The 20769-nt window shown below is 51.2% G+C and overlaps 6 protein-coding genes across 6 annotated transcripts; 2 read left to right on the top strand and 4 right to left on the bottom strand.

Moving 5' to 3' along the window:
- Window positions 1–2949: 2949 nt before the first annotated feature.
- Window positions 2950–4539, top strand: CTHT_0005800 (uncharacterized protein; the record flags this gene model as incomplete). The annotated part of the gene is made up of 4 exons (XM_006691051.1): window positions 2950–3189; window positions 3251–3265; window positions 3335–3691; window positions 3862–4539. 4 exons carry the CDS (start codon window positions 2950–2952, stop codon window positions 4537–4539), a joined length of 1290 nt encoding a protein of 429 aa, XP_006691114.1.
- A 1439-nt stretch (window positions 4540–5978) lies between these two features.
- CTHT_0005790 (uncharacterized protein) lies at window positions 5979–6359 on the bottom strand (the record flags this gene model as incomplete). The annotated part of the gene is made up of 2 exons (XM_006691050.1): window positions 5979–6062; window positions 6132–6359. The coding sequence occupies 2 exons, from the start codon at window positions 6357–6359 to the stop codon at window positions 5979–5981; spliced, it is 312 nt and encodes a 103-aa protein (XP_006691113.1).
- A 2742-nt stretch (window positions 6360–9101) lies between these two features.
- CTHT_0005780 (uncharacterized protein) lies at window positions 9102–11460 on the bottom strand (the record flags this gene model as incomplete). Its single annotated transcript, XM_006691049.1, has 2 exons — window positions 9102–9221; window positions 9286–11460. 2 exons carry the CDS (start codon window positions 11458–11460, stop codon window positions 9102–9104), a joined length of 2295 nt encoding a protein of 764 aa, XP_006691112.1.
- Window positions 11461–12418: 958 nt separating this feature from the next.
- CTHT_0005770 (putative shk1 kinase-binding protein) lies at window positions 12419–15033 on the top strand (the record flags this gene model as incomplete). The annotated part of the gene is made up of 5 exons (XM_006691048.1): window positions 12419–12550; window positions 12617–13238; window positions 13294–14735; window positions 14788–14944; window positions 15005–15033. 5 exons carry the CDS (start codon window positions 12419–12421, stop codon window positions 15031–15033), a joined length of 2382 nt encoding a protein of 793 aa, XP_006691111.1.
- A 346-nt stretch (window positions 15034–15379) lies between these two features.
- CTHT_0005760 (small nuclear ribonucleoprotein F-like protein) lies at window positions 15380–15812 on the bottom strand (the record flags this gene model as incomplete). The annotated part of the gene is made up of 3 exons (XM_006691047.1): window positions 15380–15458; window positions 15537–15628; window positions 15699–15812. 3 exons carry the CDS (start codon window positions 15810–15812, stop codon window positions 15380–15382), a joined length of 285 nt encoding a protein of 94 aa, XP_006691110.1.
- A 270-nt stretch (window positions 15813–16082) lies between these two features.
- CTHT_0005750 (ubiquitin-conjugating enzyme E2-like protein) lies at window positions 16083–18500 on the bottom strand (the record flags this gene model as incomplete). Its single annotated transcript, XM_006691046.1, has 4 exons — window positions 16083–16181; window positions 16820–16999; window positions 17121–17661; window positions 17728–18500. The coding sequence occupies 4 exons, from the start codon at window positions 18498–18500 to the stop codon at window positions 16083–16085; spliced, it is 1593 nt and encodes a 530-aa protein (XP_006691109.1).
- Window positions 18501–20769: the final 2269 nt, after the last annotated feature.

The following is a 20769-nucleotide window of genomic DNA, read 5'->3' as shown; positions in this document are numbered from 1 at the left end:
GCCCCTGCCGCATGACCTCAGCGCCCGAGATGTGTCTCTGAGCCAAGAAGGCGTCTGAAACGGGACTGGCGCCAAGACATCAGTTGGTGGAGCCTGAAACCGAGAGCCTGGATCAATCTTATGAGATCGCCAAAGAAAAACCCTAACCCTATACTTTCTGGCTCCAGGCTCATGCAAGTGTTAACACTTACGAGTGAGCCTTCCTCTCACTATCGTCAACAACCACTCGTGGAAGCAAGATTCAGACTTTTAGCTGAACTTTATTTCAGCTTTATGAGTTTTTTTTGTTCATCTAACGTCAAATCAGGCAGAGATAGACCTCGCTTTAATGGAGGATCTGAAAATGAATTGATGAAAAAGGTTGCGGTGGTCCAAGCTTAGAGAGCGATAGCAATTCGGCTGGGGCGTGTAAATAGGAATATCATCATGGACTGAAGGTGTCCAACCATGTAAAGACCTGGATACGGATGTGTGGTGGACACTGAAGGAAGGCGAAGCTTCCCCTAAGTAAAGACCTACAAGGACAACCTGTGTTCATGCTACTGCGCTCTCAGCATCTGACTATCCGCCTGAGAGATTCCAGTTCTATGACCCACATGTGTATCTGAAAGTTCAGAATTGTTCTCCATTCTCAACTCCTCCAAAGTTATCGAGACGATCCTCATTGAAGCACAATTACACAATTTACAACTAACCCATTTGCTTACCAAATACTTGTCACTAGCATTGACAGAGAAATTACATTGCCACGGGAGAAGTTCGACACAAGCATCATGACAAGCAGGGTCCCGCTTGGCGTTGGGTTTTGGGATAGTTTTCGAATTCTTAGCCTGTTGAAAGGGGACTTTTTTCTCAACTTTCTCTCGAAAGCTTCGTGCTTTCTTCGGTACTCAATGCACCGACTCGTCTGTCACAAGAGACAAAGAGAAGCTCTTGAGGCGTTTGACACAAATGCTCGATGCTGTGACCCGTGCCGCCCAGCGGTCCTGCTCTAAAACCTATTGCCTCATCGCTGCCTCGAAGTAGTTGTATTCGAGCTGCCCACGGCTTATTTTGCCACATCAAACGAATCCTATAGCGTTTTCAGGTGTCTAAACAAGTCGACAAACGCGGAGATCGAGTCAAGAGCGGAAGGAAGTGTTCAGGCAGGCATTTTATGTCTTATCCCGAGTGGAGTGCCACGCGTGCACCATCGTGGACTTTCTGAAACCGAACAGTTTGGGTACCAACCTGTCGAACAAATACGCTCGCTGTATAAGCTTGTGGAAGTCGAACAAGAGATAACACCTGATTCAGAGAGTGTATCAAACAGCGGTGCCATCTCATTGTCAAAAACAACGGCTGGAGCTCCCTTAGGGTTATGACTGTCATAGATATCCTCGAAATGATTTAAAGATTTTGGCTTGGGTGAAGGGATCTTAAATCGTGAAAAAGATTATTCACTTCCTCGATATCCTGAAAATTACAATACAGGCAATGCATGAGGGGTGTGACAATTTTTCGCTTTGGTAACCCAATTAGTTCTTCTGAGCGCGCAGCAACACTGAGTGACTTCGCCGAAACTCGGGGCTCTCGTGTTTTGCTGATGATTAGTCCATTCGGGCTGCTAGGGCTAAACCTCCAGTATGCTAACATCCTAATTCGATGATCTCTATGGTTGAGAAAGTCATTGGAAGGTAAGAAGCCCTAGGTTTACGAATCGCCAATCTAAGCAAGTTTTACGTCTTTGAGCTAGTTGCCAAAGATTGCATGGCTGAAATTTTTAAGAAGACGTTTTGAGAAATACGAAAAAAAGATTTGTCCTTCGTCATGCGAGGTGTTACGCGAAACGATGATAGCCTGTCCCGAAGCGGGTCAGTTCGTGAAGTTGGTTGGTAGAGCGCGTTGATCAACAGTTAATGGACGGCGACTGAGGAGACATGCGCTTTCTTGCTTTAGATGCTTTTCACAACTTTCACGCATTTCCATTCCTGAATTTGTGGTCAACTAGGAACGCAAGGCTTTCTGCCATAACCTAACATCTGTTTTCTGAGGGCGACAGCATACTGCTAAATACGGTCTCTAACAACCTAGAAAGTTGTGTTCGGCTGTGGAATAAAAGTCGCTACATGGGAAGCTGAGAGCAGGCCTTGCACTTGGTTCTCGGCGAATGGCTGGATTGGAGGAATGGAGGTTTTAGCCCATCATCTTCAGCCGTTTTGAAGTCCTGAATTTTAATGGGCCCTTTTGAGACAAAGCTGTGCTACACTGCAAGGAATATATCTTTTCCGTATCAAATCCCGTGATGGGTGAACCCTTAACGGCATTTCCTTGGGGAAGAGATGACAAGACTGGCGATGATGTCGAAAAAAGGGTGGAGCAAACCTTGATGACGTCGATAAATAATGAAGACGGCTGGGACGGTCCGACGGTTAAATCTCGGGTGTTCCTTCGGGTCCCGCACCCACAGGCCCACAGCAATCTTCGAATTTGGGGTAGGCCTTTGCTCACCATCAACGAACAGCGCATTGACGGGATGGTTGCCCGGGTGTGAGCGAAGCTCCACCACCCAAGACCATCAACAGTAAGCGAAGATAGATGGGGATGGTGGAAGCTCGCTTTTTCTTCGGGTTATCTCATGGGAGGGGCTGGCAACCGGGCCGGTTTCATGTCGACTTTAACTGACGTCTTCATTTGGATATCCGTCCCTTGTCATGTGCTCAGGACTGTGTTCCCGTATGTGAGAGTGTTGAGCGGTAGACCCTCCCTACTGTCATGAGGTCTAAGTTGAGAGTCGTTTTGGAGGGAGGCGGATTGGTAATCTGTGTAATGGACAGTTTCAACAACCACCACTAGTGTTGTGAGGATAAAAGGCCGAAGAAAGCCTTCCCCAATTCAGATTATCCCCAATCCCCGCCGCCAATCCTCACTTGAACATCAATATTCAACAACACTTTGCCATAGCTCAGCATGGCAGGCAGCCCAGGACCCATTCAAAGCGATGGGCATCATGAGAAAAAGAACCTAGACAAAGCAATTGTCAGTGATGCCACTGCCACGGCCACCTGCACTGATGAGGAGTCGGGGACACCTCCGACTCCTTCCCAGTCAGCACTTCAAAGATGGAATGAGTCTAAGGAAAACATGTTTCGTTTCTTTTGTACACTGTACTGCTTCATTCGCATGGGAATGACAGACGGTGCTATAGGTGTGCGTGTGTTTGCTTGAGCTCCATGGCAAACGGTCCCTTGACTGATGTTGAGATCACTAGGCCCTACTTCCATACGTACGTTTCTATGGCTCAATCCACGAAGTCAAGCGCATCAGAGTGAAACAAACGCTAACACTTGTCAAGATCGAAACGCACTACTCCATCTCCTATACCCTCGTGTCCCTTGTCTTCTTCGTCCCCTTTATAGGCTATCTCCTCGCCGCCCTAAGCAACCATCGTATTCACCACCATTTCGGCCAACGCGGCATTGCCATCCTCGCTCCCCTTTGCCGCTTAGCCAGCTTCATCCCCCTCGCCTTTCATCCCCCTTACCCCGCCGTGCCCATCATTCTCCTCCTCTCCGGCTATGGCAACGGCCTCGAAGACTCCGCATGGAACGCCTGGATCGGCAACATGCAACGCGCGAACGAGCTCCTAGGCTTCCTCCATGGCGCCTACGGCCTTGGCGCGACCATCGGTCCGCTTGCTGCCACTGCCATGGTCACTCGCAAACCTCACCCTTTCCCCTGGTGGTCCTTCTACTCTCACGTCATGCTCCCCATCGACGGACTTGCCCTCCTCATTCTCGTTCCCGCCTTCTGGCGGGCTGATGCCCAAGCCTACCGCTCCTCCCACACTCCATCATCCGGCACGAAAAAACAAACACGCAGCGCCGCACCACCCGCCTTGCCCTAACAAACCCCATCACCTGGACCATCGCCATCTTTCTCCTAGCCTACGTCGGCGCTGAAGTCTCCCTCGGCGGCTGGATCACGACCTTTATGCTGCGCGCCCGCTCAGCACCCCCCTTCCTTGCCGGCCTAACCGCAACCCTCTTCTGGCTAGGCCTAACCCTAGGCCGTGTAGTCCTTGGCTTCGTGACCGGCCGAATGGGCGAAAAACCCGCCATCACGCTGTATCTACTCCTTTGCGTCGCGTTTGAGCTAGGCTACTGGCTTGTCCCACACTTCGCGGCCGCCGCCGTGTTCGTGACCAGTCTTGGGTTCTTCCTTGGCCCATTATTCCCCGCCGCGATAGTTGCTGCGGCAAAGTTGCTCCCTAGCGAGCTGCACGTGTCGGCGATTGGGTTTGCAGCGGCGTTTGGCGGGGGCGGGGCAGCGGTCTTTCCGTTTGCGGTAGGAGCTATTGCGCAGAAGAAGGGGGTTGAGGTGTTGCAGCCAGTTGTGTTGGGAGTGTTGGTGTTCATTTTGGGGGTGTGGGTTATGTTGCCCGGGGGGTTTAGGAAGGGCGGGTTGGAGAGGGCTAGGGAGAGGGGGGAAGGTGTTGGGGGGGATTGGGTGAGAGCTTGGAGGGAGATGAAGAGCTTGGGGGGATTGAGTGGGAAGTAAGAAGAGGTTTGGTCAGGAAGAGATCAAACCTTGGTAGAAGTGGACATATGTCATTACTATGATCATATATGATGGTATGTGGTTAGAACTTAAACAGCTTAAGGACATGGGTTCATGATCAGAGACAAAATATAAAGCTGTCTTTCAACGTTGCCTTCAGAAATGATACTTCTGCAGTAAAACGTTTAACCCTCGAGTCGGTCTAGGTTTTTCTCCTCGTTATCTCTGCATCTTTGATCCAGCCACATAACTCTGTAAGCAAGAGCTCTGTTTTTCCGTAATAAATGAGAGCTACTTTCATTACTCGAGATTAAAGATAGGTATATACCCTAAGTCCAGTTGAAGATCTTACCACCAGCACCAAACGTGAACACTGAGAGCAAAGAACCCTTGCAATAGCAAGGTTCCGACCGTTACGCTAAAATTAGTGCAGAACATCAGTCGGAGTCTTCCCAATCCTGTCGCTCATGGCTAGACATCTCAACAAGGGGAAGTTGCTTAACATCAGAACCAAAGCAACATGCCTTACCTGTTCAGTAAGCAACTGAAATTTTATGATATGGCACAAACCATAGAATCATTTTGCCATCGATGACTACTGGATTAAACAAGTGGCGTGGGGTTTGAGTCATGGATAACTGTTAGGGGCTACTGTCACTGCTTTGTTTACTTGTCCCCATGATAGTAAGGTTCCCAGCACTTCACCTACAGGAAGTGTGGTCAAACTTGAACTTCTGAACGAGACCACACATGATAAAACGAGAACTCGACGACCAACAAGATAAAACAGATTGGGCTCGTTGGTGTACGAGAGCGATCATGCCGCAGCCAGGACAGACGGGGAATAGAGTCAAAAGGCATTGATACATGTCATTCGAATACTAACAAGACATGAGAACCATGCATGAACTACGGGGAATGTTTGGTACTCTTGGATTGCATTATCACATTTTTGCCCACTTGCAGTTACTAATTTGTCCAAGTTCCTCCTGTATACATGATACAGTTGTATCGGGCGTTCATCTTATATACCCGCTGGTAGATCATGATCGCTACCGTCAGCAGTTCTATTGAACTCCAATGATGACGGACATTGGATTCTAATGCGGCCATACGTTCACGGGCATTCGATCCAGTCACTAGTTGATTCACTGGTAACTTCTACCACTATCATTCCGGCAGTACTTGATCAAAATAGATAAAATGCTAGTATTGCCTAACACGTATGTATCATTCCTGTGGCTACATTGTGAGCCCCAGGCATATCATGCTTTCCCAGTAACTAAATCCGTGTTTCTTCACACCAAGAATTATCGGCACTGGAAATTGCCTTTCTGATTTCCCAGAACGTACGAACTATATTAACATATTCCGCTTCAAGTATGGAGTCTTTCAACACCACACTGTAACCACCCTCAACAAAAGCTGTTATCCGGCTTTTATTGGCGAGGAGGTGGCTGATCGGAACTCGGCTCCTGCGGTGGAGGAGTTGGGCGACCACCCATGCCCACGAGACCCATCGCCTATTCAAAAACTGGTTAGAATACACGTTCATATGGAAATATGCGAGGTGAAGAGGTATAGGCAAGTACCACACAGAGCTGACAGGCCGTATTCCCAGTGTAAATCTTGCTGTCACATCCCAGATGACGGAAGATGCAATCGAACCGAAAATAGCCACCGCCCCAGCCAGCGCCAACCGACCCTCGGGCAGCAGCGCTCGAAGAAGCAATCACTTGGTCGCTCTGGCTGGCGTTGACATCTTGGAGGTTCCCACCTCCGACAGGACCACCTCCAACGGCACCTCCTCCAGAAGACATGTTGGTGAGTGTTGTTCAAGATTGACTAATGGATGGCTTGTTCGCAGATATAAATATTGTAGAATAATTGGAAGCTGCTTGCGAACTGTGTGTGCGATGCCACAGTGAGACGTTGATGTACACTAGGGAAAAGGCAAACACATTGGCTTCTTATACTCGAAAGACGGACAATTATTGGGTTGTTGACTGGACAACCAGCATGGACATGTAAATGGAAAAAGAGAAAGAAGCTTTCATCTGACGGGGAGTGGGCATATCAGAGGTAAACATGATCCTCGCTGGAGCGTTGGATCTGATTCCTTGGTCAGCATCAAGATCCCGTTTAAGAGAACAGCTTAGACACTACAATCATGTTAATAAAAACAGCCTTTATTACTATGTACCATGCCCCCGAGTCACGGTTTATCATAGCTGAAGGGATGCCTACCTGCAGGTGATCATCGTAGCCAACCGTCGGATTCGACGTGGGCAGTCTCTCTCTTATATACGTGGTGACTAACGTGTGCGCTGCTTATGGCGTACACACTCCCTGAGCTCGAGGTTGTTTTTTTGTTAGCAAACCAAAAGATGATCAAAAACGGGAATGAGCTGCTGGAGAGCATGATATTGGTCAGAACTCTGCTCTGAGAAGCATGACGTGATGGCTGTAGCCCTGGTTAGCCTTAGCCCATCCGACCTGTTGATGCAGATGATCCAGAATCAGCTTCTGTTCTCATGTGTCTCATTGAATGGGCGTATCCTCGACCAAAGCGGATGGAAGCTTCCGCATGCGAGGTCACAGCACCCAACTGACTCGACTGGAGACCGTGATGATGGCCATAACACGGGACGGTACCCGGAAGATGTTCCCGGTCATGCCATGAGACACATAAGTGTTTGCTCTGGTCATCGATGACAGCTACCAGTAGGGGTTAAGTTCAAACTAGTGGGCAGCCACCTATGAACATGTGGTGGGAGAGCTTCAAAGAGTGCAGGAAGCAGACGTGGTTATGTGTGGACCGTGTTGATGACTTGATGATAGCCAGTCGGGACTTGGACTCTATGCAAAGCGGTATGGTGCAAGTAGTAACATACGCTCTGGAGTTTCATCAGTGAAACCTAATATTTCTCGGTTCTCAAGAGTTTGGGTTATGAAGGGGAGTGTTATGGAGAAGTTGATGTTGGGCAAGCCCCTACGTTATGCGCACTGTGAAGCGCACTGTGAGAGTTTACAAGGCTCCATCCCGCTTCCTCCTACGTGGGTTGAACAAACCACATTATCCAAACTCCTCATCACCGACCGCACTCGCAAAGTTTGATCCAAGGGAACACCTGTTAGCTCAGCCATAACTCCGAATTCCAGCAGACCATACATACACTTCAGTAACAAACATCTCTGGCCAAGCTTTTCAAAAAGAAAAACACCTGATATGAACCTCTCCTTCTCCAGTATATCTCCTTTGCCATCATCCCCATCTTCCCGGCTTCATTCCCATTTGTCGATGCACGAAGATGCCATGGAACCTTAGCCTTCACTCACATTGGGTCATAGAGCCTGTGTACCCCCAACTTGACACGGCCGCATGTAACCTCGAAGGATTACGGGATCGACTACCGCTGAATCGGGACCAGGGAGTTCCTGCGCGGGTATCCCCCATTTGAGTGGGAGAACAGTCCTGCGCCTAAATGACTAAATGAGGCGTTAAAATAGCACTCACAACCTAATATTGATAAGCCAATCCACTCTCATCCTACTCTCATACTGTTTTTATCACCACAACAAGGTTGGAATATATCAAACACCATCACTGTCGCACACACATAACCCTGGTCTCTAACCTCTTCCTCAGCCTTGGAGACTCAACGCAGTCTATCAACAAAGCAGGCAGCCTCCTTTCACTATGATCATACGTGACCGGCTACTAGAGATTCCGGAATGATATCACGCCGAAGCCCTTGGAACCAAAACTGCAGGTGAGCCACATAGCCCCCACTGACGCAGCATCTTGCGTCGATGAGCCTGCGCAGTCTGTTCCCGTTCCCAAAAGTGTGTTTTCCAAGTCGAGGACTGTGGTGACGTTGCCGCGATATGCACTAAAATACTCTATGCCACGATACAGCATGCGATACGTGCCGGCATATGTCCGTTGGTGTTACACAACAGCTTCCCAGCGTCAAGGAAACGGCATCTCAGAAACAATCCTATTGCGATGAGAACGATCAACCCTCCGGCAAGCCCAAACTAGCCATGCCGAAACCAAACTTTCATTATTGGCGCGGCTCAAAAGCAATTCCAAACCAACAAGGAACTTGCACTGAGATAACATCCAATCTTGGATAAAGTATCCGATTCGTGCATAAGGCGAGGAAGATATCGAATTAAAGCCTTCTAACTCGATCGACAGCTGATAGGAGAACCCATAATCATCACTTGGTCAACACAAGCCCTTTTCCCCTATGGCTGTATTGGACGACAGTGAATCAACAATCAACCAAGTGTTGTGCCGTCCTTTTCACATCCCGTACACTACCGCGTTGGGCACCGGATTTACCCTATAAAAACACCAGTCCCAATCTAGCAAATCAGATTATATTCTAATGAAAGCATGTCCGCCCAAAATAAGCGCTGGAACCATTTCCGTTTGCCATCTCCCCCAACCCGGACTGCTGCTGGATATATGGGTCATGATATGATGCGAAACCCCCTTCCCCGTGGAAGAATAAATGCAAATGTTGTCGCTAAAACTAACCACAATCCCATTTTCACGCCTTGCTGGCCTTCATGGCCTGCTGGCGGCGGATCTTCTCAGCCACGCGCGTCAGGGCATTCTTGATCTCGCCCTTCTGGAACGTGCTGAGGTCGTAGTAGACAGGGGCGATTTCCTACGTAACCAAAGTCAACAAACTATTCTCTATAGGCTATCCTCAAAAGATAGTGAAAACTCACAAGAAGCCACTCCGGCCGAATGTTCGTCACCGTGCGCACGTACTGCTTAGTCGTCAAGACAAACTCATTATAGACAACCCACTCGTACGGCGTGGTAACGGTGGTACTCGGGTGGATCAAGACGAGCTGCTCATCCTTGACGGTCTTGTAGACCTTGCTGTTGCTCGACTCGCGCATGGCGACTTGCATGAAGAAGCCGGCGAGCAGGGCGCGCCGGATGTTGGTGTAGTAGTTCTTGTCGTGGAAGGGCGTGCTGACCAGCTCGATGCCGTGCGTCTCCATGATCTTTTTCAGCTGCGCCCGCACGTTGTCCGCGCTCGAAAGGTGACGGTATGATAGGAAATGCTCGTGGCACCACTTCTTCATGTCCTCGCCCCGCGCCTCGGCACCCTTATACGCGTGGTACGCGTTCAGCAACGTCAGGTGGTCACCATCGGGGTGCGCAAACTGCGCCTTCATCTCGTCGGCGCGCTTGCGCGCGTTCGCGGGGCGCACCCAGATTTGTGGGACGGAGAGGAGGGACGTGATGGACAGGATCTCGTTCGAGCAGTAGAACTCGGGCGACGAGATCAGCATCACGGCCAGCGCCGGGTCTAGGGGGAACTCGGACGCCAGGTTGCCCAACGGCGTTAGCTCGCCGTCGTCGTCCAAGCAGGCCAGATAGTTGAGTTCCTCGAGTGCACGCATCATGGTCTCGGGAGCCGGCGGATCCATCAGGTCGAAGTGTACCAAGTCCTCGACGCCGAGCTTTTTCAGCTCGAGGACGGTGTTGGACAAATTGGACCGCAGGATCTCGGGGTATGTCTGCTCGATGAGCTCCTTCTTGAAAGCCTCTTCCGTGTACAGACGGAAGCACTTGCCTGGCCGTGTACGACCGGCACGACCAGCACGTTGCTGCGCTGAGGCCTTGGAGATGGGAGACACGAGCAGCGACTCAACCCTTGTGCGGGGATTATAAATCTTTTGCTTGCTGAAACCAGGGTCCACGACGTAGACAATGCCGTCAATGGTGAGAGATGTTTCGGCGATATTGGTTGCGACGATGCATTTCCTGCCCGGCCGGCCGCCAGGGCGGAAGGGCTGGGGAGCCTTCTCGAAGATGCGTTGTTGCTGATGGGGTGGTAGTGTGCCGTACAGAGGGTAAACTGACATGGGCCCTGCGTCAGACTCCCGAATCATCTCGTCCACCTCCAAGCTAATCCGGCGGCAGGCATCCTCAATCTCCTCCTCACCCGTCAAAAACAGCAGGATATCACCCTCAGGCTCGCATGCATGGATCTGCAGCACCGTCCGGATGGCAGCCTCCACGTAGTCCCTCTCAGCCTCAGGGGTATAGAAGATCTCGACGGGGTGTGTACGACCCGGCACAGCGAGGAGCGGAGCGTTGAAGAAGTAGGACTGGAACTTTTGAGCGTCGAGGGTAGCGGACATGACGATAATCTTAAGATCTTTCCTCCTCTCCGACAGTTGCTTGAGCAGAGCCATCAAAATATCGGTGGCGAGAGTGCGCTCGTGGGCTTCGTCAAGAATGATGCAGCTGTAGCGCGACATGTCGCGGTCGTGCATCGCCTCTCGCAGCAGCTGACCATCGGTCATGTACTTGAGTAGGGTCTTGGAGCTCGTCTTGTTCTCGAAACGGATGCTGTAACCGACTTCCTCGCCCAGCTTCACGTCCAGCTCGTCGGCGACACGCTGGGCGACCGACATAGCGGCCACTCGCCTGGGCTGTGTGCAGGCAATGAGCTTGCCGGTCTGGTGCGGCAGCTCGTCGTAGAGCACATACTGAGGGATCTGGGTCGTTTTACCGGAACCGGTCTCACCGACAAAGACGAGGATCTGGTTGTTGTGGTAGAGGTCGAGGAACTCCTGGCGCTGCTTGTTGACGGGTAGCTTGCGACGAGCCTTCAGAATCTTGAAGTAGCGCTCCGAGTGCCGCTGACCGGTCCAAGGATTGATGTCGGAGTCCTCAACGGCCTCGGCCTGCTTCGCGGTGGTGTTGCGGCGCTCGAGCTTGTCGAGGAGCGACTCGAAGTCGGCCTCGGGTTTCTCCTCGAGATGAGCCAGGTACGGATTCTTCGCGTCCATCTTGTCGCCGTTCGTCTTCACCCGCTTCGAATCCTGGCTCCCCTCGGCCTCACCACTCAATCGCTTCGTGCCCTTCGTGATATCTGCCATGGCGGTCACAGTTTGGACGCTTGGCGGCAACAAGTGACAAACTCCTGGGTGCGGCTGCCTTTCGCTGTTGAGATGACGGCTGCAATTGCGATGCGCGAGGCTGCCAACTTTTTTTGAATTGCAAGACGGAGCGGATTGGTTCAGTGCTGGAACGCCAGGTGGGGTCTTGTCAGCGATAAGCAGTTAGCTAGCGAAAGTCGAGCTTGGCGTAATGCATCTAGCGAGTCGTGAATTGCTGGTGTGGAGATGCTGGCCGAGATATGCCAGCAAACACCATGGGGTACCGGCAGAATAATTAAGACTTACAGAATCTCTGTCAACTGCGGCTAAGTTATGAGGCAATTCTTGGGAAAGCCTTCATCAGCCGTTTGCTCTGTAGTCTTGCTTAGTCATCTGTTTATGAGAGCGGTCGCTATCGATAAGGATACCATACGCTTGATAGGTTCCATATGCAGAGTCAAATCTGGCGTCCCATCTCAGATCTAAGGTCTTGGCACTTCCTCAACCCGCCCCGCTACCCCACCACCCAGCATACAGCGCAACCCGAATTTTTATGAGACGACGGACGGCCCGTGCTGGGTCAGTTCAAGCAGAAAATCCTGTGTAACTTGGTCCAATTATGGGCTTTATAGGGTGCCCTTCTCAGCATCAGGGCGTATGTAGGCCCACAGTCTCCAAGGAATCAACGGCACCAAGCTCAGCCTTATGCCATGTTCCTTGGGACCTATTTCCTTTCCATTTCGTCCCAGTTCTCCTCTATATAGTCATGGTTTTACAGAGTCGGCCTAGAAACTTTACCAGTAACATTGGTTTTTCTCCTAGTTTTCTTGCTCCATCTGTGTGGTTGCGTCTTCCTAGTCAGACCCAAGTCTCCCCTTCTCACCCATTGGTCATTGTGGGGTTCTGAATAAAAAAAAAGACTGGCAACTTATAAACATCGGTCATCAAAGCCCTCACGATGTCTCAGGGCAACCTAAATCCCATCGCCGATTCTTTCGAGAATCGGCCATCCTTTTATATTGGTCAGCATGATTCGCACCGTTATGACGTCCTCACAGATGACCAGTACACCCACGTCCTGACTAGCGGGGTGAGTCGAATCAGTTCATAGACATCGAGGCCATCGGCATGAAGTCCCCATATTGACACAATCTAGTTCCAATATGTCACTGCTCCCATCACAAACAGGCACTTCTTCCAAAGGGTCGTGAGCCTGTATAAGAACTACCTTAAGGAGAGGGAGCAATGGGTCAGTGAACGCGGTCTGACCCCTACACAACTGGCTAACCCATCTCTTCCACCGCCAATCATTCCGACTCTCACAGATGAGGACACTTCTTTGTCCCCGTGCAGCCATATTGGCTCACTCATTGCATACTCTAGTCCATGGATTGACCTTTGTTCACCGGACCCCACTATCGCAAGCATCTCTCGCCAGGTCTTCAACATTGAGGTTGCTTATGCCAACTTCTGCGGTGCTCGCACCATCATGGTTCCAGGCCCAAGACAGGATGGGGACAGCTGTGGCATCGTTCAGTATGCGCGTGCCATTCTTGAGGCGTTGCAGGTGGCCCCTCGGGTGAACATTGTTATCCATCTTCCCATGTATCGGGAGCCTGGCCTGGAAGAGAAGGCGCAGACGCTCTCCGACATCTTCAACCCTCAGAATGGGGAGAAGGAAGACGCCAAGAAGAGCAAGGAAATTGACATCTTCACCGTCTGGGACTCCTGGAATACTATCCGGTCTGTCTGCAATTACAACGTTAGGCTCTTTGTGGGTGAGTGACATCATCGTCCAGACTCAAAACACATCACAGTGCTGACCCCTGGTAGCCCTTCGTATTCCTCGTCGGGTGCCTGAGAAGACGCTCCAAGAACGCTGGTTCTCAGAGCCTCTGCATTTCCTGACCATTGGCAAGAACACCTTCCAACAGAACCGTGCTGGGCATCCAGCCCTGAGCAGACACCACCAAGACATGATCAACCGCTACATGAGGCTTAAAGTCACACCATGGCTTATCCTCTGCGACGTTGGTCCCAGTGCCGAGGAATTGGCCTCGCTTCCCGACTCTAAGGATGCTGAATTCCCATCGTTGGCTGAGGCGGCCAAGGCTACCAAGGGGAACCGCAAGCCGCATCAGCCATCCATCAACGCCTACGCCGCCTACATGAGGTATCTGGAGCGCCAGCAACCTCCATACTCCAACATGGAGACACCGGCCTTGATCCAGTTCCAGGACTGGCTCCAGCCTCCTCTGCAGCCGCTAGCCGACAACCTCGAGTCGGCAACATACGAGGTGTTCGAGGGCGACCCGGTCAAGTACGACCAGTACGAGAAAGCCATTACCGAGGCCATGGCTGAATGGAAGGAGCTGAAGAAGCCCACCTCCTCAGCAACCCCCTCCAACCCCAAAAGCGACGAGCTCATCGTCACTGTTGCTGGTGCCGGCCGCGGTCCCCTTGTCACTCGCGTCCTCCGTGCAGCCGCAAAAACCAACACCCGCGTGCAGGTCTGGGCCCTTGAAAAGAATCAAGACGCCTACGTCTACCTGCTGCGCAAGAACAAGCAAGACTGGAACAACCAAGTTACCGTCGTCAAGACCGACATGCGCGGTTGGGAAGGCCCCCGGCTCCGTGATGACCCCAGCGCACTTACCAAAGTTGATATTCTCGTCAGCGAGCTGCTGGGCTCCTTCGGCGACAACGAGCTTTCGCCCGAGTGCCTCGACGGCATCCAGCATCATCTGGCCCGCCCGCACGGCATCTCTATCCCGCACTCTTACACAGCGCACCTCAGCCCCATCTCCACACCCAAGCTGTATGCCGATATCAGCGGGCGTGTTGCGACGGGTGATGTAAACGCTTTCATGACTCCGTGGGTTGTACGACTCTTTGCCATCGACTACGTCGCGCAGCACGTGCCGGGCCATCCGCGGTTCCAGCAGGCGTGGGAGTTTGTCCATCCGGTGGGAGTATCAAGGATTGATGATTTTGCAGACGTGCATGGCAAGGCGGCGAGGTATGCAACAGGCGGTGTGGGCGCCATGGCCGGCTCGGCTGGGTCGAATGATCATAATACCAGGCACTGCCATCTGACGTTTGTGTGTCCCACACGCGGCGTTATTCATGGCCTGGCTGGGTTCTTTGAGAGTGTGCTATATGCTTCGCAAACGGACACCGGCAAGGAGCCGGTTGAGATAAGTATCCTCCCTGATCAGATTGATCGGAAAAGCAAGGATATGATCTCGTGGTTCCCCATTTTCTTCCCACTTAAGGTGAGCTTATCGTCATATGTGCTAGGATGAGCTCGGTGCTAACGCTGGACAGACACCCCTCTACTTCCCGCAAGACTCAGAGCTTGAGGTCAGCATGTGGCGGCAGACGGATGACTCTAAGGTCTGGTACGAATGGCTGGTGGAGGTATATGCCTGGGTTGGACCCAAGACGCGGATGAAGGTCGGCTCGTCGGAGCTGCATAGCAGTCGTAAGTTGGCTTGCTTGATGTAGAGAACCTTGATTCTATGTATGAGGCTTCTGCCTCTAGACCTGCGCAAGCGGCTATCCAACAATTAAGTCCGTGGCTGATTGCAGCCCATCAGGTGCCGGGTATCAACTGGTTTCTTGACGGAACCGTTCCAACTTGACCTTAAATGGACCAATTCTGGCCCTTAATCCTCACATGTTATGACCACCACCCCCCTCTGTATCGATGTCCCATCCACTCACAGTACGGTCTCGGTCTGTATAATTGGGTTGCGCTCATGCCGTGTCTTACCATTGTCGTGATATCCCTTGTTGCCGCAAATACCTACCAAAGAGCTGGCTGGTCATGCCCAGTTACATGATGGGTGACCTCCAGATTATTAGTTTCACATGCCGTTATTGTGGACCCCCAAACCATAACCAAACTTCTTCACAGTTACTCCTCCATTTTTGTGTCCTCAGTCGGTGTCATCTGCTTGCCCGCGGCGGCTGTCACCCACAAGACGTTGTTGCACCTGGTTCAGGCAGTCAGCAAGCTCGTTCTGATGCTGATATACGCCATTGAATGCCCGAAATAGAAAGGAGAGACAAACCTGATCAACACCTGACCCAGATGCCCCGTAGACTTGTAGTTGATGAACTCTTCCGTATTGGCGAGCTGGATGTTCATGTAGCTATCGATGCTCTGTTTCGCTCGTTAGCTCACCATCCATGCCTGCCAGCAACATTCAGCAACAGAGAGAGGAAGAACTCACCACCAGCCTGCCCTTATACTCCGTCTGACCCCACTTGAGCCGCACAATCACGTCCTGATTGACCAGGTCCTGAAGGAAGGGCCGCGGGTTGACGGGGACGAAGCCAGTATTCATTTTGCCGGACGGTACAAGCGTTCTGAGTTTAATATGAGGGTCTAGTATGTCTGAGTTTTATCAGGATGCCCAATGTCTAGGATTGCGACGACTTGATCTAGGCTCTGGCAAGTGACAACTCTTGACTTGGTCAAAGGGTGGAATTTGTTGTTGACAGTTGGGAAGAAAACCTCGGATGGAAACTGTAGGTCAATCTGTCGGATGAGGTGTCAGAATTGGAGAAAAACCCGGATAGACTCGGGGGCTATCACGTCGTCAGCCGAGGCGGCGTCAGTGAAGTTGAAAAGCTGGGTGAATGGGATCGAGGCTGTCGGTCACGATGTTGGGAGCAGTGGACCTCAGCAGGCGCGCAGACGCGTGGTTGGAAGGCTGGACAATTTTTAGCTTAGCAGACAAGGCTGAAAAGTCAGAGTCTTGGCAGACATTGACAATTGGTAGCAGCTGGCCGATGCGACTAACACCACATTCTCAACCCAAGACCGTGTTGCCATAAACTTCCAAACACACGCGCTTTTGATGGCAATGTTCGTTGAGTGTATATAGCTAATTAGAGAACTACCAAACAGCCTAGGCTCTGGCTGATAGTAGACTCTTAGATCCCCAGTGGCCTAGGAGCACAACCCCTCCTGTTTAAGAGGTTGGGAGCAAATGCTACGCAGAAAGCAGCGAAAGAAACCCGCACGTTCAGGACTCAATAGAAATCAGTTAGATATCAGTACATCAGAAGACATGACAATCCAAACAATGTGTCTTCAGACAGATATCAAAATACATGCTTTCTCTTCATGTTCCGAACTGCAGGCACCAAACCACTGGCATACTCACAATGAGTCATTCACTGCTTGGTATATCATCCAAAATGCCACGATGACCCTCAATGCTCCCTGTCGTGCCGTGTACTATCTTATGAGAACGGAGGCCGTAAGCCCAACATGAATCACCTCCTATCCACTTGGAAAAGAGCATCTGGACCCAGTAATGGAACCAAAAAAGCATTATACTCATACTCCATTTGCCGTCTGCCTCCAGTTCTCCGCGATCTTCCAGCCATGTGCTCTGGCAGAGCGCTCGTATGCATCAATCGCCTCCCAGATGCCATAGTCCATCCAAGTGACCTTTGCAGGGGCAGCGGTACCAATCTTCACAGGTTCAGGAGTCAGAGTGGTGGGAGTGCTGCTGACTTGGCCCTTAGTGCGTGAAAACAACGATTTCCAACCGCTCTTCCCACTCTTTGATTTCCCAGACGTGGCGGCTGCAGCTGCAGCTGCCAAGGCTGCCTTTCCTTTCTCAACAACATTCTTGTCTAACCTTTGCCGGCTGGGGTTCGAGGTTGCACAGCGCCATCCTAACTTGTAACAGCACGCTTTCCATACTGTTCGCAGGACTCCAGCCGCTGGCTGTTAACAGCTCCATGCACATGGCGCCGCCAGCGGTAACATGCCCACCCCCTCCTTGCAAGAAAGGCATGAATCGGGGTCTGATGACCCGCACGAACGGCGGTGAAAATGGGAAATCAGCTCCAAAGCGCATCTCCATGACGATGGATCGGATGCCAGCAGCTTTCATATCTTGCGCAAGTGGGAGCGAGGAATCAAAACTATGCAGTTCAACAATCCACTGGAAGAGGTTTGTGACAGAGTTGAAGTCTATGTACCACCCGAGCTCATGGAGTGGCATGCGGTACTGCAAAGCTTGAAGCTTAGCCAGTTCGAGAGAAAGAGCGCGTGTGGAAGAGGGATTGGCGAAAGATGGAGGGTCAAGACGTGGGAGAGATGAAGAATCGAAAGCTCCAGGCTCAAAATCAGTCTTTGTGGGATCGAGAATGATGCCGCCTGTCGGAGAAGACGGACTGGTTGCGGACACGTGGGTTTAGTAATGCATCCGGATATTTGGAACTGAGTGTGAGAACGCCTACAAATCTGAGCTGTCTCCCAATTTTACACCAGAGGAACGGGATGATGAACGCTTGGCAGCCGGAGGAAAGAAACCCTTAAATTCGTCATTTGTAAAGAGCAAACGCACATCTTCAGCATCGCTGTCGTCACCAAGCTGCTCAAATTCCCGAGTCTCTCTCTTGAGGGAAGCCCTCGATGAGCGACCTGAAGTTGAAGTGTCAACGGTTCGGATGGGAATAGCCGTCACAGGAATCTTCAACGGTTTGTCATCTGATCCCAAGATCTCACACCCGAAAGGTTGAGGGTGAATTTCTTGATCGAACTGCTTGTCTTTGCCCCTTTCCCCCGTGGAGTCAATCTTGGTATTTACAGTCAGAGGTTGCACGAACAGATAACGACATTGGATCCAGTCAAGCTGTTGGACCACATAGTGCGGGCTTGTCGAAAGGAACTCGTCCGGGGCATTGATGATCTCACAAAGGCCGATACAGAGGTTGAATTTGAGGTCCGAATTAGGCCATGTCAAACCAGTCACCGAGTACCCTCTGCTGGTCTTAAAATGACGACTCATGTACACGCCATTGCCATGACTGCGACCGTTTCTGGTTTCGTTATAGCCTAAACCCGTTCGAATGATGCTATGCCAGTTGGCCAGGCTACTACCATGCCAGGCAAAGATAGTGGGATGCTTCTTGATATCCTTCCGGGCAGCCACTTCCCGGAGAGCGCGGTTGAAGCGCAGTTCCTTATCCGGCGTGCCCTGAGCAAAGCAGAACTGCACCCAGCCTTCCATTCCAGGAATGCGCTCATGTTCTCTATTTCTCCCTCGCCCCGCGGGCCTCGAGACGTCTTGTATTGCACTTCCGGATGCTTGGTGTGGCGGCAATGGCCTTTTCACCACTGCACGCGTCCTGTCTACCTGGTAAATGCACGAGCGATTGGAAGACACAATCCGCTGCAGCAACGATGAAGCAGCTTGAGAGATCCGGTCGATATCTCGGATGGTCTGCTGTGGATGGTTCAGGAGCCAGTCCTCGATCCACAAAATGGAGGGTAGAGTGTCGAGAATGTGTTACATGACAATAGCTTTGCCACCGTCGCTCAACGAATCGAATTCCACTGCGTAGGGAAACACTGCAGCCATCACCTCGTTCGAGTCGTTGGTCGCTTCTTCGGATGAACCAGACGGTGGAGTGCCTGAAATGGTTATCACCTCAACGTTGACGTACCCTTCTGCTCGACTAAAATCGGTGATTTTAGCATGGTAATAATAAGGGTCCTTCTCACACTTAATTGCTACCCATTTCCCCGGACACAGATTTTTGCTGCTGGGCTGAAACACATTGCCATCGGGGTACTCTCTCGAGTCCGCAGCAAGAATATGAATGCGGATCTTGTCATGCAGGACTTTATGGTTGAATGTGACAAGATCTCACCGTCCTTGTCCCCAGAGACGACTGAAACAACGCCCGGGATAACACCAGTGGCCGCCTTTGCGTTTGCGGCTCTGATGTCAGAACTGAATTTTTTGCTCATGGATACCTGACAATGCTGGCAAACTCATCAAGTTGTTGAGAAATCCAGAGTTACGGGCAGACAGCTCATAGGCAAACGACTCAAATATGTACTTGGGAGGGAGGAAGGGATTCATAAAGTTAGCGGGCCTCTTTATATTGAAAAATGTCACACAGGAGTCCATGCTGCGTTGTCGGCAGCTAGGATATGATGCTTGGGATGGAAGAGGATAACTAACCGAACACTTACATGGGATGTTTCAACAACATCAGAATGCCCGGCTGAGTCCGGGGGGTGGGCAGGCAAGGCTGACTGAGCCAGCTGCGGCACGGGTGAGCGAGACAACTGGTCAACCTAGGGATAGACGCCTGCTAGATGAGCCTCCCATCGTCCTCAACTGCTGCTCGAGGCTGAATTTAAATCGCAGAAGTCGACTTTTTATGCTAAATTTGGCTAGAATCACGAGGGAATAGCGTAAACATGTGTTTCGCTGAAGGCTCCAGCTCAAAAGTAGCACTAAGTCGATGTTGTATCCTCTCCAGCCAGGTTGGAAGGTGAAATATCTGCTGCGATATAATTTGCTCAAGGATCTGTTAAAGAATATCAAAAAGAAAAAGGCAGCCAGCGGAGTATATAAATTGTATTGTTGCTTGATTGAGAGGGACATCAATGTGGCCATAGACCGCAGGTACTGACAGAAGGAACGCGTGTCGAAATCATGAACTTCGACGGATTGCGCGCTTGTCAGTTCCGGTGTTCCAGTGATGTTCACCCACTTAACCAAGCCGCCCACACTCACGACAGCTGGAATTGCAAGAGATATGGATGGCTTAGCAATTGTAGCTGCAGATATTCATTGCAGCAGAACACTCGGTCAACCCGCGAGGTCTCCCCTCGGCTGGGACAATAGAGCCCCTCGATACTGCAGGGGCATACATCAGCAGGGCCACGCAAGCATATGAACTAGTGCTTGCTTCTTTGCAGCAGCCCTTCAGGTTTAGGTTTTAGAAACAAAGACCAGGACAAGGTGAAGACATGCTCATTGTTGAGAAGAAAAGCGCCCCAATATGCTCTATATGACTTGCCATTGGGGCTGATGATGTCGGTCAGCACTGCCACACCTGACCATGCAGAGCAAGGTCTGGAATGGTGAACGTCATGTGGACAAAGCCTTGATTTACCTGCGTTGCTCTATCCACAACAAGCATGGTCATAGTCACTACCAGTGCCAAAGCTAACCCGCGTGGGTGAGGTTGACAACCCTGCATGCAGCATATGTCTAGGTACTCACAGAGAGCTTCATTTCAACTTATCAGAGGTCAAGGTGAAGTCAAATGAGCAAGGTGAGCGGTCCGTGATCTGATGTCCTAAGCGCTATCTTCCAGGACTAGGCGATTCAAGGTTCCCCAGCTGTCAGCAGCTGGCTGCCGGCTGGATCGAGGTCAGACTTGGCTGCCAAACTGTCCTCTGGGCTTGGCGTGAACAATGAGGACCTCAACGGCTCCCACTATGGAGTTGATCCGCTTAACAGCGACTTGCCATATACT

Source organism: Thermochaetoides thermophila (genome assembly GCF_000221225.1).
Source record: "Thermochaetoides thermophila DSM 1495 unplaced genomic scaffold scf7180000011806, whole genome shotgun sequence".
Lineage (NCBI taxonomy): Eukaryota > Fungi > Ascomycota > Sordariomycetes > Sordariales > Chaetomiaceae > Thermochaetoides > Thermochaetoides thermophila.
Note: the sequence above shows the minus strand (reverse complement) of the source record. Positions and strands in the feature narration are given on the sequence as shown.